The 19137-nt window shown below is 39.9% G+C and overlaps 1 protein-coding gene across 4 annotated transcripts in view; it reads right to left on the bottom strand.

Moving 5' to 3' along the window:
- The window catches only part of LOC109428106 (protein tramtrack, beta isoform), a 115310-nt gene that overhangs the window by 47148 nt on the left and 49025 nt on the right, over nt 1-19137 (bottom strand). For 3 of the 4 annotated variants that reach the window (XM_029864974.2, XM_029864990.2, XM_029864991.2), the window contains 2 exons: nt 17788-18640; nt 7130-10938 (listed from right to left, as the gene is read on the bottom strand). In XM_029864974.2, the coding sequence (XP_029720834.2) occupies nt 9545-10938; nt 17788-18640 (2247 nt within the window). In that variant the 3' untranslated portion in view covers nt 7130-9544. Of the gene's footprint in view, nt 1-7129; nt 10939-17787; nt 18641-19137 lie in introns of those variants that run through there. The other variant, XM_029864993.2, reaches the window with a different exon arrangement.

Below are 19137 nucleotides of genomic sequence, written 5' to 3'. Positions count from 1 at the left end.
TGAGATTCCTGCAGGAATTCTTCTTTAAATTTATCCAGACATTTCTTCAGCTATTCCTCTGGGAACTCTCTCAGAGATTTTTCCAGAAGTTTTTCTACGAATTCCTCCTGGTATTCTAAAGATTCCTTTAGGGATTTCTTTAGAGATTTCTCCAGAAATTCCGCTAGGGATTCTTCTAGGACTATTGAATTGTTTGCTGGGGTTGCTTCAGAACAACCGTCAGGGATTTATGTAGGAACTCCTCTAAAATTTTCTCTAAGGATTCCTCCTCTGCCGTGTGCAGCATAGTTGTCCCATGTTCTATGGGAATCCCTTTTAATATGGGACAACTATGCTGCACACGGCAGTCCAGGAAATGCTCAGGGATTCGAGTTAATCTAGTGATTTATCCAGGAATTTTTCAAGGGATTTCTCTGGGAGTTCTTCTAAGCACTATGAATTTCCTCAGGTATTCCTATCTGAATGGCTTTTGAGATTTCTGTAGGAATTCCTCTTAAGACTTATCCAGGGATTGATACAGGAGTTACATTAGAGAATTGTTTTGTAACATCCAGGAATTCATCTAAGGATCTCTCCAGGACTTCCTCTAAAGATTTCTCTGGATGTTTTACCAGAGTATTTTCAGGAATACCTTAAGGACAGACTTGTTAGAATCCCAATATGGCCGCCACAATGGCCGACTTTGGCACCTACTCACGATTTTGAGGGCACAAATCTTTTCGTAAACAAAACCAGCGTACCTGAGCTTGTTATTTTAAGCTTATTTCAAGTGAGCAAGAACAGAATAATAAAATGCATTGTTGTTTGAAGCTTGCTTCTTGAGATTTGTGCGTCTGAAGTTTTGATGCACTGTTGAACCGGGATTTCAAGACGTTTGTCCTTAATGAATTCCTTCAGAAATTCCTATAGAGTTTTCTCCAATTTTTCTTGGAATTAATTCTTGGATTCCTCCAGAACCTCCTCCATAAGTGCTTCTAGGAATTCCTCCTTAAATGTATCCAAGAATTTCTTCAGGTATTCCTTTGTGGATTCTTTCAGAGATTTCTCCATAAATTCTGTTAGGGTTTCTTCTAAAATTGTTGGGATTTTTGGGATTTATGTAGAAATTCCTCTAGAGATTTCTTTGAGGATTCCTACATGAAATTCTCCATGGATTCCTCCAAAGGTTTCTCCTATAATTTCCATAGATTCCTAGTGATTTATCCAGGAATTTTTAGGTAATTTATCTGCGGGTTTCAGATTTTTCCGGAAACTCCTCTTTTAATTCCTACATGTATTTCTCTAGAGATCAGGAATACCTTTGAACATTTTTCCAGAAGTTCCTCTAAATTTTTGTGCTTGAAACTCCCTCTAGGATTCTCCCACGAATGTCGTCAGAGATTTACGCAGGATTTTTTTTAAATTCCTCCAGGCAATACTCCACAGATTTCTCCAGAGGCTTCTTCTATATATTCTTCCAGAAGTCCTCAGGACTTTGCAGAAATTCCTCCACGAATTTATTCAGAATTCTTCTAGAAATTTCACTGGGGGTTCTTCCAGAGATTTTCCGGGAATTCCTCTAGGGTTTTCTTTGGAGGTTCCTCCTGAAACTTTTGCTGAGAACTTCCTCTGGGATTGCTCAACGAATTTCGTCAGAGATTTATGCAGGAAATCCTCCGGGCATTTTAAGTAATGATGGTAAATAAGCGTGCTTCCTAATTTATCATATCATGAACTGATATTTCTTCAAAAATAACATGGAATAAGCTCACCGATAAATATCTATTCACATTACAACTTGATTGGCACGGCACAAATAAACCAGCGTCGACAAAGCTGATACCATTTATTCACTGACAAGCTACATTCAGTTTCGGTGATTTCCCAAAAAATAAAAAAATCTTATGTACCTACGAGATAATAAATAAAACACAATTGATTTTTGTTTTACGTTTACATTTTTCTTTATTGAAAATTGCATCATTATTTTGCGGCTTTCCACGTTGATTTTCCATATTTTAAATATATAGGGTTGTGTTTGGGGGTGTGTAGGGGCGTGTGAGTTTATATATATTAATAGTATAATAAAATATATTTCCATAGGCATATTCGATAAAGAATACAAAAATGATTAATAATTAGGCTACGATTAAAAACATAGTAATTACTTTTGCTTGTTTTCCGTTCATTTTTTGTTTCACTCGCTTTTCGCGAGATCATCGACCGCCAGTTAGTACACCACAGTCACAGGTGAGGTATAAGTGCAAAACAAAGAAACCTAAGCAAGAAAAACGAAACAAAAAAACCTGTACGGTTAAGGTTGTGCGCTTGTTCTTTTTGTACCGGACAGCGTTCGCTATCGGTACGACGTCGCCAACAGCCCACAGCCAGTCGGTGAACTCGTTTGATTTGCTTGTGGAAATTCTACTATTTGCTCGATTTGTAGCTAACTTTAACTGCTTCCTCTTACTCTCTCGCTCTCTCTTTCTAGGTCCTATCGGTCGTTTTTAAAACAAAATAGATAAAACAAAATAAAACTGCTGCAGTGCTTGTGTCTCTAGGGCCTTAAAATTAAAATTGCACTATCTACTTTGATGGTGTTGTTGTTGTTGTGTAAATGTGTGGGTGTGTGAAGAGTGTTTTTTTGCTTGAATGTGTGTGCGTGTGCTATAAAATTAAACTGATCAATGCGCGGAGGTGAGAGTCAGTGAGGAACGGTGCTCGCTAAGAGAAAAAAAAACACATTTTAGGGAGCACTATGATGACGTGTCTGTTTAAAATTCAATCGATATTTTTTTAATATGTACACAATCAATGCTTATAGTTTTTCGAACAGTTTACAGGTAAAAATTACAACGGGCATTTAAAACACGGTTCCAACCGATTTAAATATTTGATTGTATTCTCAGTTTTGCCTACATAAGAAAGTGCACTTACGGCCAAATGTTTAGTGAACTAAGTTTTTGTGTATAAATATTACTTTCTAGTACTTGTGTGATACTTAACAGCTAAGGCTACAACTATTTTTGCAAAATAGTCATCTTGCAGTACCTTCTGATTAAAAACTTCTGTAAAAATAGACTCTGCCTTCAACATTATGCTTGTTGCAGTTTGTTTTACTTTTTTTTTTATTAAAACTTATTATCTCAGCCTTAGGGTTTGCTTCTGATTTTTTTTTCTTGTCAATTTATTTTCCGACATTTATACGCGCCATTATCGGCGTGTTTTTCCTTACAAAATTGTTGAAAACAGCATTCAAATGCACATCTTTGATTTCTGGTTAACGGAAAGGCTACCAATTTCCATAATTGACAATGTGAGGGGCATGATGACGACGATCGGAAATTAAAGGGAAATAAACATTTATCGAAGCAACAAAACAAATGAAACTTTTAGTACAAATTAAAAGTACAAAAAACTAAAAAAATAATCACAGAAATTTCTTATTAAAATACGTTTCAGATGTGCGGTGTGAACATAGCGCCGAAAAGTACGATTTAAGGTTCGAGAGTGGGCCATTCTATGAATTTGCGATGAATTTCAACGCAACAGTCGCTTGACCAATTCAGCCTGGCTGGAGGTCAACGCTCAATCGGACGGCTGGTCCTTTTTAAAAACGTTCAAATCATGCGGTTTATTTCAACGAACCACAAAAACATTAAAAAACGGAAAAAAAATTGAGTTTTCATCGTTGGATTTTTTTGCTAACGCTTAGCATTTTTCCTACTGGGATCAACAAAACAAAACCGATTAGGTATAATCTTTGAATTAAGATTTACGGATTTCATAGGTGAAACCTTGTAATGCTTTTGAATAGAATGATAGCATCGTTTAATTGACTCCTAAACATAGTATTTTTGCACGTAATTCATGACTTTTGATTGAAACAAGTGGAATCAACTTAACTCAACTGTAGGTGGCAATTTATTAAAGTGCATTACCTGTTAGCTGAGAAATGCTGTCAGTTTTACCCAGTAGGAAAACGTAAGCCGCCTACCACACTGGCAGATAGGATGGACGATACGAGTTTCATAAGTGACATGGTGCAAACGCCTTAATTGCAATGCTTTTTAACTAAAAGTCCGCTAAATTTTGCAGTTAAAGTAGTAGTTCGCTCGGTTAAAATGGTTTAACAATGCTTTTTAACCGGAAGTTGCAACAATTTTACAGTTATCGCACCGCTATCCATCAAAATGATATCCCAAGTAACCACTAAGGGTCTGTGTCAATTGGCGAATTAACCCTCTCTTACCCATGGTAGCACAGGTGATCCACTACTTTGCACTGTTCATTTAACTCTAAAACAAAAACGAGCAGAGAATTTTTGACCAAATCTGGCATAATAGTTCATCAAACATATACAAACATCTGACGAAAAAATGGGAATGATCTAACTTATCCTGTATTTGTATGAACAGTGCAAAGTAGTAGATTACCTGTGCTACCATGGGAAAGAGAGGGTTAAAATTAATTTTTACTTAAATTTGACAGTTCAACACTTAAACTTGACAGTTTTCCGAGGGAAATAATTATCGAACTGTCAAGTTTAAGGCCTTTTCTTGTGTCATCACAAAATGGCTTCTTCAGAATCATCATCCAAATTCAACTTTACACAGTATTGCACTAATACACTTACGTAAGAAAATCGACGCTTACCTTTTCTCTAAAATTCTCCACTTCACGCAAGATATTTGGAAAAGAAATATAGAACACACTATTCCGATTAAAATTCTCTTTCGAATTATCTATGCCACAAAGAAATATTTTCACTCGAACTTGAAAATTATATAAATTTGTCTCAACAGCACCAAGAGTTCGATGGCAATGTTTACCACCCAAAACAGTACAACGACGACGGCAGCAGCGCGACGCGACGGTGCCGTCTGGCGCACAATCATCGATCATTGAGCGCAGTGATGTCGATCTTGCGAGCCAGTTCATCAAAAAAATCAATCAAAATCATTGAAATGGTCAACTCAAATTTATCGATTATACGTCGTAAAATCGAAAACTATTCTTCGAATGATTATTGTTGTACTTTGAATCACATATGATAGTAATAAAAGCAAATAATTTTTATTTGTGAAATCTCCTCCGCACCGTCCGCCAACACTGCTGCTGCTTGCAAACATCAACAGCGGAAGAGCTACTAAGAGTATTCGATCATTTTAAGCTTATTACACATAAAATTCAGTGTTTTTCGTAATATTGAGACATGTTTCATTGTTATTTAGCAACACAGAGTAGTCTACTGCTTGAATTGCTTTTAAATGGTTAATAATCTTGAAATGTTTACATTGGCGGAAGCGAGACAAAGAGGTGCTATTTTTGTTTTTTTTTGTTTATAGAACAAATGTAAAAAGGCAACACCACTACTGTTGCGCTCGATGATTGTTAGAAATAAGAATCGAAAAAGAAGTGCTGAAATAGGAGTGATACGGGGAGTCACCTTAAGTGAAAATTAATTTTAATTCGTCAATTGACACAGACCCTAAGCCGTAAAAATTGGCACCAAGCTGGTTCTATATTCATATGAAGAACAATGCTAACAGAGCTTTTCAGAACTACATCCTATAATAGATCTGCTAAAAAGCCACTTTTGGCGAAATATTCGGCTGATGTACGGCCAGCTTCAATCTGCGTACCGAGTCTCTGGTGAAAGAGCTGTCAAAAATGGGTTGAGGAAAAAGAAAAAAAGTTATTTATCTTCTTTATGTTTTGCTCCGGATGCCTTTCCATCGAAGTCTTTTTTTTCTTCGATTTTTACGGCCTGCTGATCCAGATTCGAACTGATAATCTTCGGGCTTGCTATTTTCAAGTTTTTCATCACGTTTTCCATCTGCTCCATTGATGCAGCGTGAGATCGGTTTGCTCAGCACCGTATTTGAGGAAAAGGAGGCAACATTTGGGACAGCATTGATGTTCCGAACCGAAATGTTTAGAATGATCCGATGGTCGGATGTGGAATCGGGCACAAAGTGGCCGCATACGAAATGTATGAAATGGTCCGGGAAATGGTTTTATGGATGGCGGTTCTGCGGGAGATGCAGCTAGGGAAGTTTAGAAGGTTTACGAGGTTTCATAACAGGAGGAAACAAAATGCGGCTCATCAACTACTTTTGGTATTCATCTGTAGGTAAAAGCTCGGGTAAAACGTTTACAGCTGCACAGGTAAATATCTGATGCATTCGTAATAGATGATCAAGGAAGCAGCTGTACATTAATTTGATGTTTATAGTGGCGAGATGCCGATAATCATCCAACACTTAATCTATCGTACAAAAGTTCCGATGATATTTCATTGTTCTCCGACGGTTCAGTTTTGTTTTGCTTCAAATTCGCTCTGATTGATATAAACGTCATGTACGCCAAGCCTTTTAACAGCACTGTCAGGCTTCTAATTCGGCTCACAGGCTCTGGGTTTGCAAGCACTACAGTGTAGCGTAATATACTAATATACGGCTTATTTTAGTGCTTACAATTTATAATGCCTGTGAGCATTTGAAAATCACATACAGTGCCTAATGACACGGAGAAGCTGCTGAATGACCTTTAAACTGCTTACGACAGTGCTTAGTGGTTACCTGGGATGTCAAAAGCGACGCGATGTTTTTCGAATACACTTTGGCTGCATTCTGCAGAAATTGGCAACTAGTTGACATCTGTCAGTTGTTGCAGTAAACGAATTTCATTCGTTAAGTGAAACGTCAGCATGTTGCGAACGTCTCCTCTATCGTTATCCTTATAAAGTGATTGGAAGGGAGTGTGGCGACATAGTCCGATTATGACAGCTTCCTGCTTGTTTGGAACAGGAAGTTTTTATGCTTTTGACAGATGGCCGAAATTCCAGTTTTGACATTGACACCACTCTAGCTATCCATCAAAACAAAACGTCAACAGCGATGCGATGATTTTCGAATGCATTTTCAGTGCAGTTGCAGTGCGATGTTTTCCAAATACTGTTTGGCTGCATTTGTAACAATCGAGCGTCTACTATACATATTTTTTCGATTGTCAGTTCGAAAATCCTGAAACATTTCTATATGAGTTGTTTTGCTCTATGTAATGAAAATGATGCGATATGTACACGCCATCTGAAACCTATGCTGTGTTTAAACTACGGATTTGTCGTATGTTTTTCGGTGGATTTCCACTGGTGCTCCACAAAAAGTAAAATTTGCTTGGTGTCATAAAAGTTTTCTGAATTCAATGGAGATCTGTACTGTTTTTTGATGGAATCGAAGCATTTTTCAAGGAATAGCAATAAGCAAAACTATTAATATCCTCAAGGCGTCAGGTTCTTAGTCTGTTGGAATCTTTTAAACCGTTAAACTTTTGGAATCATTCCTAAAAAGCTAGAATTTTGAAGATTTACCCGGAACCTTTGCAAATTTTAGGCATTTGAGTCTCTGTAATTATCTCCGACATTCTCGTCAGAGCAGGTTAGAACGTGCTGCCTCAATCTTGAAATTTTGCCAGACTTCTGCTAAAATCTGCGATATTTTCGCAGAATTTTCCTTTCTGTAAAAACATCCTTTAATTTCGACATAGTTTTTGAATAGAAATGTAGGAGTTGGTTGAGAAATTTGAGGTTTTTTCTGTAAGAATGAAAATTGCGTCTTAGTTATAAGGTTACTCTCATAGTTAGGAGTTTTTTTGCAAACATCTAAATATGTACTTTTTTTTCTTGAGAGTCTGTAATTTTCATCGAGGTTGTGTCGGATTCTTGCTAGGATTCTAGCATTATAATGTTAATTACTAATAATCTTGCTAGGAACTTGTGGGTTTATCTTCTGAATTCTAACGTTTTTTTGGGAATCAAATAAGATTTTGGCTAATCTTATCGATAACACTGAAAAAGAATCTCTTGAGAATATCCGGAGATTTTTCTTCTGGAATATGAAGATCTTTGCCGACTTTCTGAGAGAATGTTGCATAGATTTTGGGGATACTTGCCAAATTGTTGGAATCATCAAACAGAAATTCTATAAAACCAGAAACTGCCGAGGTCTCATCATGTATTCAGATTTCAAAGATCTTCTGATGATTTCAGGTGAAATCCTTTGGGTTTTGTTTGAGAAAATCTCTGAAGAATTATCGGAGACATCACAAAATATTCAAAGACAATAGCATGCATTTAAGGAATTTAAATCATCTTTGGATGAATACTCCAAAAGAAATAGTTAGGAATTCACAGAAAATATTGACTTGAGTCCATTAAAGAACTAATCAGATTTCCTAAAAATATCGCCAAGAAAACTCAAGTAATCGAAGAATTCACCGGAATTCCTTCCAACTCAACCTAGAATAACATACAACAAACTCCGTAGTTTGAACATAGCCTTTTGGGGTGAAGCTCATTCGACGAGTAGCATGACGAGGCCGACTCACCTCTATCCGGCACGCAAAACGAACGCCTCTCCCCGCGTAAAACAAAAACGAAAAACGGACATTTAGTTGCCCATATGTACGACGACGAATGATAAAATTAATCAACAACATCTTCTTTTTAAGAGGTGGTAGTAGTAGTAGTAGTAGCTAGTTAGTTCAAAGGGTGCAGTGTGCTAGAGTCTGTATGTAATACCTCTCTTTGCGGTTTCTCTCTACAAACTAGTTAAATATTTGCTCTCTTGGCTTGGGGGCCCTAAAATGGTATTCTTTCAATTGTTATATATGTATGCCTTGGCTTCTACAGCGTGTATTGTACTACTTTTCTGTTGTCGAATCGGATTTTTTTTCCAAGGAAATGCCCGTTTGGACCCCGAGGGAATGGTCCTTCCGGATCGATTTTCCAGTACTTTTTTTCTTTGTGGGAAGACTTGCGTGAAGTAGTTGTTGTCTACAACTTGCGTACGTGTACGTGTAGGTTTTTTTTTGTAGGGGTTGGTATTTATTACTAACAATAAAAAAATATTACAAGATAAAGATAATCAGGGGAAAACTTTACAATAAAATATATTAGGACAAGGTGCGTTTGCTTTCGAGAAGGCTCTTCTCGATGCGCTTTTTTTTGCTACTTTCGTCCCCTTGCAGAAGATGGGGACGCTCTCTCTCTCTGTCTCATTCCTACCAGGAGCGGTTTTGTCATCTTGTGTTCTTCGATTGTGTATGTACAATTCCAATTACAATTAATATTACAAATACCCTTTAGAAGGAATGATTAACGATCTCGGTCAGCGAAAAAAAATCAATTAAATAAACAACAGAACATAAAAAATAAACAGTAATATTGCAGCACTTTTTCTCTCCTGCTTCTTCCTAAAGTGCTTCTGAGAAACCGATTTCGTCGGTTTCCCTTTTTGTGCCATCCGACCAAAACGGGATAGGTAATATGCGCAGACGAACGACAGATACTTTAGTGTTAGTAGCCTCTCTCTGTGTGGGTGCACACCAAAAAAAGAATCGCCGACTTCGGTGATCGAGGCTCGGCCAGAAGAGTACCGAACTTCGGTAAAACTTGACCGAACTTCACCCCATTCACCCAAGTCACCAATTCCTCCAGTGGTGTTTGTGTGTATGTGTGTTATGCATGTGGGTCGACATGTCCCTCCGAGGCCTGCCTCTACTACTGACTGACGGTGGCCGTCGCTGCCGCACTGCTCTTGGCCAGTGTCGTCGAGCTCGGCGAAGTGGCCGTACTGGACGAAACCGATCGGGAAGGGGACGTAGCACCGGGCGACGAAGAAGTCGGCTTCTCCTGGAACTCCTTCTTGATGGTGATGGATCCGGTTAGGCCGCCGCCGCCGCCATCGTTGGACGTGGATGCAGGTGAGGTCGTGGAAGACGAGGCACTTCCGATGGGCGGGAATACTATTCGGATACCGGAACCGGAGTTGCCCGCTCCGGCTGCGGCATTTTTCGGCTGCAGGCCGACGGCGTTCGCCACCGCATTGATGATCGCTGCGCTGGTGAAGTTGTTCCCTGAAGATCCCGTGCTCGGAGGTACCGGAGTCGTAGATCCGTTTGTACTGCTATTACTGTTGGTGTTCATTGTGCAGGGCGCCGCTTCCGAACCGGGCTGCGTTTGGGCGTACTCCGTTTTGTGGATAATCTTGACGTGTGCCGTCATGTTGTCCTTCCGGGTGAACTCCTTGAAGCAGTACGGACACGGGTAGACCTTGACGTTCCGCTTGTGCGAAGTCACGTAATGCCGGCAGAAGTTGCTGATGTGAGTGTAGACCCGGGAGCAGATCTTACACCGGTACACGTGGTCACCTTCTTTGGTACAGAAATCCCGCACGCTGCCCTCGGTGTCGTCGATCACGGCATACTTGTGCGCACGGTTGCCTCCGTCGCCCTTGGTCGAGGGCGAGTTAGAGCTCGATCGGGCCGTCGGAGACCCCATCATATTGTTCGACAGCATTTCGAACATTTCCGAGCTATTCAACCCGGACAGGACACTGGAGATCTGCAGTCCACTAGGTACGCCAGCCGAGGCTCCGCTGGTCGAAGTCGAGATCATACTTTCATTCAGATTGTTGTTCAGGTTGTTCAGGATAGTCTGCGTAGCGGAGATCCCGTTGTGCGACTTCCCCATCAACCGAGGTCGTTTCTGAAGCTTTGGTAGAGATTTGGGACTTAGTAAGCTGGCTGCGGCCGCCGCCGCGGCTGCTGCAGCTGCCGAGTTCGACAGAGGTGCTAGTTTCGGTAGCAACGACATGGTCGGAACAACATTGATCAGGGGCATGCGACCTGCCGGTGATCCTCCGGCACTGCTGTTCGGGGTTCCCGGTTTGGCCTGAAGCGGCGGCGGAAAGTTACTGGACGTCGAGTCCACCGCACCGCTGTCCGACTTCGGGTCGTACTTGAACTCAACGGGCTCATCGTACTCATCGAGCAGCAGCTGAGGTTCCATGTAGCTCGAGTTCAACTCCCGCTCTTCATCCGAGTCGTCGTGCTCCTCATCATCGTCGTCCATCGGTCCGCAGCCATCGTCATCGTTGAACGAATCTTTGGAATCTACAACGACACAAACGGGAGAAAGAAAAGGGAAAACTTGATAATGTTTCGCCCAAAGAGCTCGTAGCGGGTATATTTGAATCGATTCCAATTTCCCAGGCCGCACATCAGCAAAAAATTAATGAGATTTGGTTTTTCTGTTTGTTTTTTTTTTGTACTGAATGTTTCCAACACCAACAGGAAAATTATTAGACACGGATTATAAATAATGATACTATAATGACTATAGATATATATTCTGTACAAATATGAGCTGAGCTTTGCGAAAGCTTCGTTCTTGTCTTTTGTGATGTCCCGGACGCACGCGGGAGCAGATTTCAGGAAAAGCTAAAGGGATTATCTCCGGAGAGGTTGCTACCGGTACCTAGCGGGTTGAGAGTTGCTGCTGGTGGTGGTGGTGAGAGATAACAGTTTTCGGGACCAGAGAGAAGATCGTTTGGGGGGAGAATTTGCCGATATGTTTGGGATTTAATATGTACATTTTGAATGAGCAGGATGATCTTACGATATATCTACCAAATTTCAGTTTTCCACACATACCCTTACAACCATTGATGTTAGTACCGTTTCCACATATAAAAGGATGATATACTTTTTGTACAATACATAAAAAAGCAGAGAAGTTGTAACCCTTCCCATCTGGTCAGACCCATTGCATCCCATCGTTCAACTTTTCTCTAAGAAAGATTGCTATGGGGTATCATTGTAAACTTAATAAACAATCCTGTTGATCAATTCTCCACATATTACATTCTCGATTGCCTGAGCGAGCATTAAATAATTCAGAATTACTTTTACATAACGTCCCGACTGGAACGGACGCTGCACTTCTACAATTAATAGCTCTTTTTCAGTTAACTATTTGGCCAGCATGATGATAATTTATGCCCAAGTTCAAAGCCATTTCGCTATTTTCCTAATGTCGGCCAAACGAAATGTCGACATTGAACAAATGTAGAGAAGCATTTTGTTAACGAATGTCTTGGTTAGTTTGCGCTTGTACTTGACATGAATGTTGAGTGTTGTAAAATTTCATGTGGAAGTAATCATTCATTTTTGGAAAGATTTATTCCAGTTTAGCAAAGTAAAGTTTAGTCACATTAAATGACTTCTAGTTTTCGGTAACTCTGAAGCATTGGCATTGGTCAACGCAAATCATACGGTCCCATTCGACTGTCCTGAACTAAACATTTCGATTTGATTATGAAAAATTTCATCGAGCTCTCGAGGTCATTCTCGCGATCATGAGTTCGACGATCTCAATATTTTCACACTGGGAATGCTGTCAAATTTGTTTTGAGGATGAACGCCAACAAATTTCCACTCACTAAACTAAAGCTTTATTGTTTACGTTATCGCACTTATGAAGATTGAGTGCGCAGTCTAGTGGAGACCGTAATGCGCAATACTGAGTTTACCTTACTCAGAAAACGATGAATTCTTTGTTTTCCAACTATTGTTCGTGCAGTTGAAAATAGGAATTTTTGACACGCGAAAATCGATTTTTCTCCTAAACCGTGTGTCGGACGTACGTCGGGCACAGTGCGCTGGATAGAGGGCCAGGTCCGCTGTCCAGCGCACTACGTCCGACGTTAGGTTTCAGGTATGGATTTTGAGAAAATTCGATTGTCGGGTGTGGGGAAACTTCGGGTTTCAACCGCGACGACAATAAATTTCAGCTAAAAAAATAGAGGACATCGATTTCTGAATAAGACCAACTCAATGACTGAGTAAGTATTTTTCTGAGTGCAAGCAAACTATGCTGTCAGTGTGATGGACAGTTTTTGATAGAATTGAGCGATTCTTCCAAAAACATTCGCAAAACATAAAAAACAGTTCCCGAAAAAAAATATTAAGGCGGTGAAAGCTTTTTGTCTTTTTTAGGCTAGTTTTATCTCTTCGTCAATACTGTGCAAGTTAAGACCTACAATTGAAAAGGTTTCATAAACATTGTGTAAACAAACACGTTTCTGTCGACTTAGGGCCTTCTTGGATCCACCAAGGCATTTCACCAATTTCACCACCTCTCACCACCACTAACAGAAAGCGCAAATATCAAGTAGTGCTGAGATGCGTGGGTGGATCCCAGGAGGCCATGAGGCTTCAAGTACACTACACAGAGTCAAACATATTACAAAACACATAAAATATCTGTTTGATACTAATCAAAATTCGATCGATTCAAACAAGATGTAGAACGATCAATAACTGAGTGACTACTCGTATAGAGAATCAGAATTTCCAGATTTTCCAGGTTCTTGAAAATAAATCGAGGCACAAATAAGCATACCTAAGATATTTCAAAATTTGACATATACAACAGAGAAAAAATATTCGTTACTGATTATCTGGATGATATGGAGCGATTCCACAGACAAACAGACGTAACACTACGAACATTTTTCGATTCAAATCATAGTCACGGAAACATATTCGCCCAACGCTAAAATGACTAAGTTTGGCCGACCATCAACTAGGTGGCGGTAGTGAGCAAACGTCAAACTCGAACAAAAACGATGTGAGCGCCACAGGTGGGTAGTTGGTCAACTATCAAATTTTGAAAAAGATCATTAAATCGAAGTACAATGGGAATTATCAGAGTGTTACGTCTGTTTGTCTGTGGCGATTCTATTAATATTTGGAACGCTTAACTGCAATTATAACGAATTTTATTGAAACTTACAATCGCTGACCAAACTATATAATCAAAGGCTGTTTTCCATACAAAATGCTCACGTTTGGGGCCTTGTTTTTCAGCTTCAGTAGTCTGATTTTGCTGAAATTCGGAACACAATCTACAAATAACTTTTTCCAGAATTTCATCGTTTGCTAGACTGTAGCCAGAGAGTTCCAGAGGGTTGTTCGTAGACAAAAGTAAGTAATCATGGAGTCAATTCCATATAACTCGAATGTTTGTAGCAAGTGGCTTTGTTTTACAAACTTATCCGTCTCATAGAAATAAATAATTTCGTCGAGCATGTCAGCCAGACACAATCATTCGGTTTCGAATCAAATTGAAAAGTATCTCGATTAGCTACTTTTGTCTTTGAACAACCCTCTGAAACTTGGTGGCTGCAAGATGGAAAAGAAATTATGGCATACTTCTATGATAGTGTATTAATTTATCAGGTGATTTCTGGGATGCCCCTTAAAACTTCCCTTAGGAATCTCTTGCGAGAACTTGATATCAAAGTATTCTAAACTTTCATTCGCAAACTTTACCAACAGTTTCTCACAGAATGTTTCTTCTTTGAATTTAAAAAAGGTTTTTTTTTCTGGCTTTCTCCAGTTCTCCAGTTTCTATCCAGAGGACTTTCACGTGTTGTTCAGAAAACTGTTTAGGAACTGTTTCCTTCCGAGATTTTTTTTCGGTATTTCGAGATTTCTGAGAGATGTTCCTGGGATTTCTACCAGAGTTCAACCCATGATTTCTACAGGAGTATTTCATGCGATCATTGCAAGAGTGCCTCCCTGCAGAGGTTTTCTCGATAAGATTCCAGAGTTTCTCGCTGGACTTTTCCCGGAGTTCTTTCCAAAATTTATTCAAAATTCCATCAGGAATTTCGCTTAGTAGTTTCCCGAAATAACTGTGCTACAGTATCTATCGGGATTTTTGTGAGAAGCACATACAGAGAATTTTCCGATATTTCTTAAGGTATTTTTGCGGGATTTCACTCGTAGCCACCCCCGAAATGTCTCCTAGAGAATTTCAGAGTTAAGCTTTCCTTAAAAGTTTCTCCTGGGATTACCATCAGAACTTCTTTTTTCAAGGTGTCCTAGTTTTTCTCAGGATTTTTTCCGAAGTTCCTCTTGAAGTTTCTTTAATAAGTCTCGGCGGAGATTTAAGCAAGAATTTACCTGGATTCTTTCCAATATTTTTCCGGGAATTTCGTAAGTTATCCCAGAAGACATTCCGAAAAAAAATCCCTGCTAGAACTTCGGGAGCAATTATTAAAGCAGTCTCACAAGGAGCATCCAGAATCTCGGGACAATTTTTAGTAACGATCTTGGGAAGAGCTCTGGGTATACACCATGTCCAATAAGTTCTCATACAAAATCAAACTGAATTCATTTCCCATCTGTAATTAGGATTTTCAAAATAAATGTATTTATTGAAAGACCATCTAATACTGATCAAATACAGCATATGTTTTGGAACTAATTGCCCTTTATCCTTCTCTGCTGATCGCTTATATGTCGTAAGTCCATTTCAGCTGCCACGCACGCCATTTCATGGAAATTTCGTCTCATTTCAATGAGTAATGGTGTTAAGTTAAAACAAATTAGGTTCCTGTCATCAACATTGCTAGTAGCAACTATGAGCAGAAGAGAAAAAATATAAGGTTCTGTTATGGTGTAGTACAAAGCCGTTTTATTTTGAGCGAAATAAAACGTAAATTAAACAAAAATGTCAATTTACCTGTTTCAATGAGTTTTGTTGTGTTAAAGAAGACTGGCTGCATCTTATCTTGTTGATTCATACTATTCTCACTTCTAAGACATGCTATATTTCTACTGTGGTAAATTTTGGGCAGAAATTACGTTCTATGATGTTTATATTTAAATATAACGATTATTTTCAAAGAAATTTGCCCAAGTTGAGCTTACTTACAAATTTCTTACCACATCATCACTAAAATTGTAATGTTTTAGGCTTAGTATCCACTTGGTACAATACTTGGAATAAAAACTCAAAATTTAACCTTATATACTTTATTTAGCTACCGTAGAATCAAAAACTTCACTAACATTTTTCTTGCGTGCCGGAGCAAACGGATTTCAAAAAACGGAAGTGTATTGCTAGGCTTCTAAAAACAAATAGGAAATAAGGTTATTCTAAACCGTATGCTTTATTTATTCAGTATTATGTGGCCCTTCAATACATGCATTTATTTTGAAAATAAAAATCACAGACGTGAAATAAAATTATATTTTCTAAATTGGTATTTTGTATGAGAACTTATTGGACACGGTGTAATCCCTAGAAAATCTACTGAAAAACATCTCAGGTGGATCACTGCAAAAAATCCGGTAAACAACCACGGGAAAAAACTTAGAGAGCCTCTAAACAAAATCACGGCAAAAGTTTAGAATTAGCATAAGTTAAAATACACAATAATAAAAATAAAAATAAAACACGACAAGAACTCCATGTGAAATACCAGACGGCAAGCCGGAAAAAAATCTTAGGAGAGAGTCCAGGGTGAATTCAGAAAAACTCCGAGAGACATCCCAGGACCAACACCAGGAGGAATCTTCCCAGAGAAGTCCTAGAAGAAATTCTGAGAGAAGTCGCTGGGTAAACTTCAAAATAAATCCCGCGAGAACCATTAAAAAATATCACAGCTAAAACTCTTGTATAAATCCAGAGAAACTTGGAGGAGCTTTCGCAGAAGTCTCAGAAATAACGCCTGTAGCAACTCTGGGAGAAATCATGGGAGGATTACTGGATAGAAGCTAGTTCATCTCCTCGTAACGGTTTCCTGTGGAAGTTCGAAGAGGAACACCGAAAGGAATCACTCAAAATCATCAAGAGGAATTCCGGGAGACTATTAGAAATTCCGCGACAACATTTGCGATAAATACTAAATTCTTGTGGAGATCGCTGGATAAATCCTGTTGGAGGAACTCCAATAAGAAATTCAAGAGATTCGGGGAGCAATATTGGGTAAAACCTATGGAAAGAAATTCTGTCGGATGCTCGTGAAAAACTCCTATTCTGACACATTTGAGGAGCCGTTGGAATAAAAGAACATTTCAAAAGGTTGTAATTTCATGTTTAAACATCGCCTTTTAGAAGTAGGCATTTTTTTCTCGCAAAACTTTATACATATTACGAATGTCTCCCTTTTGAAACCCAAAAAAATGTTTGTATTGTATATTGCGTAGTTAGATGCGGTAAATTTGGTCTCAAGAATTCGAAGAGCAATGTACCTTTAACGTTAGAATTTTTCAACAGATTACACAATCAATTTCCTATCAAGATTATCCTCTTCCATTCGCGAAATTCTCCACCCAATTATCTCTCTCCTTCTGTTCCTAACATTCTCTCTCTACCCCATTCTCTCAAACACTGTTTTTCGTACAATTTTATTATTTCGATCGGTTTCATCATTGATTTCATTTTTGAAGGGGGTGGAAATTTCCTCTTCTCTCAATCTCTCGTTAATTTTCGACTGCTGCGGCGCATGGGAAGCCGGAAACTCACCTCGTTATTGAGTTTTGATTTCCGTTTTCGTTTTTTGTCTCGGATTTAGATCTCACTTCCGTGTGTTGTACTCTAGTTTACTCGATCACTATATTACTATACTGAAACGCGCGACAAAATTGACTGCTTTCACACTGTAAAACAACTAATGGTAACACAATCGAGAAACAATCCCTTTTAGCTTTTCCGGAATATAACAAGAGCGAGAGAGCTTTGATTTTTTTTGGTGGTTATTTCGTTTTTTTCGATTTGACTTCTCCGTCGTCAACGGGTGTGTGATGGGAATCTACTACTATTGCGATGCTAAGGTGAGACAAATTTGCTTCCTTCCCTTTTGGGGGCCCGGATATATAACAATAAAAATGTAGGGGAAAAAAGAAACAACAATGTAATAATAAGTGATGGTAGTAGAAAACACAGATATAGATGATGGGAAAAAGGAAGAGAGATGATGATGGTGTGTTAGCTTAATGAGGCGGGGGAATCTAGGCGGTTTTGCTCTTCTAGTCTCTATGGCAGATTACACAAACAGGTAACGGTGAATTTTGAAGTGGAAGATCATAGGTGAAAGAATAAGCGAACGGGAGAATGGGAAAGGGAACGATCGAAAAAAAAAGCGATGGAAGCCATCGGCTACATACCTGACATGCTATTTTCGTTTCTCAGACTACTGGCCGAGCTTTTGAGGTGACTGGACGAGTTGTTGGTGGCATTTTGGTTATTCGTACTGGCCGTGATTGCGGATGCTGTCTGGTTACCGGAAGGGGCGGGGCTGCTGCTGGAGGTTTTGCTGATGTTGTTATTGTTGTTGTTCACGACCGGCGGGCTGCCGGAGGTGTCCATGGAGTCTTCGGGATCGTTATCTTCCGAGCGACTGATCACGTTCTCATCGCCCGAGGTCGATGTACCGTCCGTTGCCATTTTGGCGTCCATGAGATCCGGGGAACCTTGCACAATACTGTCGCTTTCGTAACCTTCGTACTCTCCCTCGCCGGTATCGCTACCGGAAAGTTTCCGCGGCCTGCCGCGTTTCCGTTTCTGTTGGGAGAGTGCCGAACCCAGCAGGGGATTCGTCAGAAGCATGCTTTGGCTGGATTTTTGTTTCTGCTGGAGCAACTGCTGCGACTGTTGCAGTGCTGCCAGTTGTGCATTGCGACTCGCGGCCGCCGCTAGCTGCTGTTGAAGCTGCTGCTGGTTCTGTGACTGCTGAGATTGGTTTTGGTTTGTTGTGGAACCGCTGCTGGTCAGCGACGCCGTTGGGAGGGGAGGTTTATCGTCATTGACTTCGGTGAGTCCCTTTATCCGTAGACTCTCCGCTACTCGGAGAAACGCGGCGAGGCGGTCCTGATCAACAGAGACCTCTCCGCGGTACATAAAGTCCAGCAGACATTTCATGTCTTTGAAGGGAACATCCTTCAGGATGACGATAGGGTGCTTTTCGGGGTTGTCGACAAACAACGCCTGAAAGTACGGACTGCAGGCAGACAGGACCATCTGTGAATGAAATGGGCGGGTAAAATCGAATATCATTACTTGCGTTGTTTCAATTTCTTCAGAGACAAAGTGCGACGAACGATCCTATCGCACATCCCCGAGTCTGTCCACATGTTGTCCTGAACGCTTATCGCTTCGGTCGGCGCTTATCATAACCAAAGCCTTGCCGACCGAACGAGGCGACAAAAGATAACTATACGCAATGCATACACCATCGACACAGAGAGACAGAGAGTGCCAGTGCGATAACAGTAATGTTTGCTTTTTGCTGTGATACGAGTCCTTTTCCAAGTCTTATCTCCCTGCTCTAAGGCTACGATTGCCTCCGTTATCAGGCGAATTGATTTTTTCCTTCTCCTGGCTACACACATTCATAAACACTAGTCGGCGTATGTGTGCTATCTGATACTGTCGGTACTGCTATCGGGTTTGGTTTGTGGTCTGGTCATGTCACATGGTTCGGTTTCGGGTGAGTCAGTCAAGTGCGATAAGCGCTG

Source organism: Aedes albopictus, chromosome 3 (genome assembly GCF_035046485.1).
Source record: "Aedes albopictus strain Foshan chromosome 3, AalbF5, whole genome shotgun sequence".
NCBI lineage: Eukaryota > Metazoa > Arthropoda > Insecta > Diptera > Culicidae > Aedes > Aedes albopictus.
The sequence above is the reverse complement of the archived record's forward strand: the minus strand, read 5'-3'. Positions and strand labels throughout refer to the sequence as shown.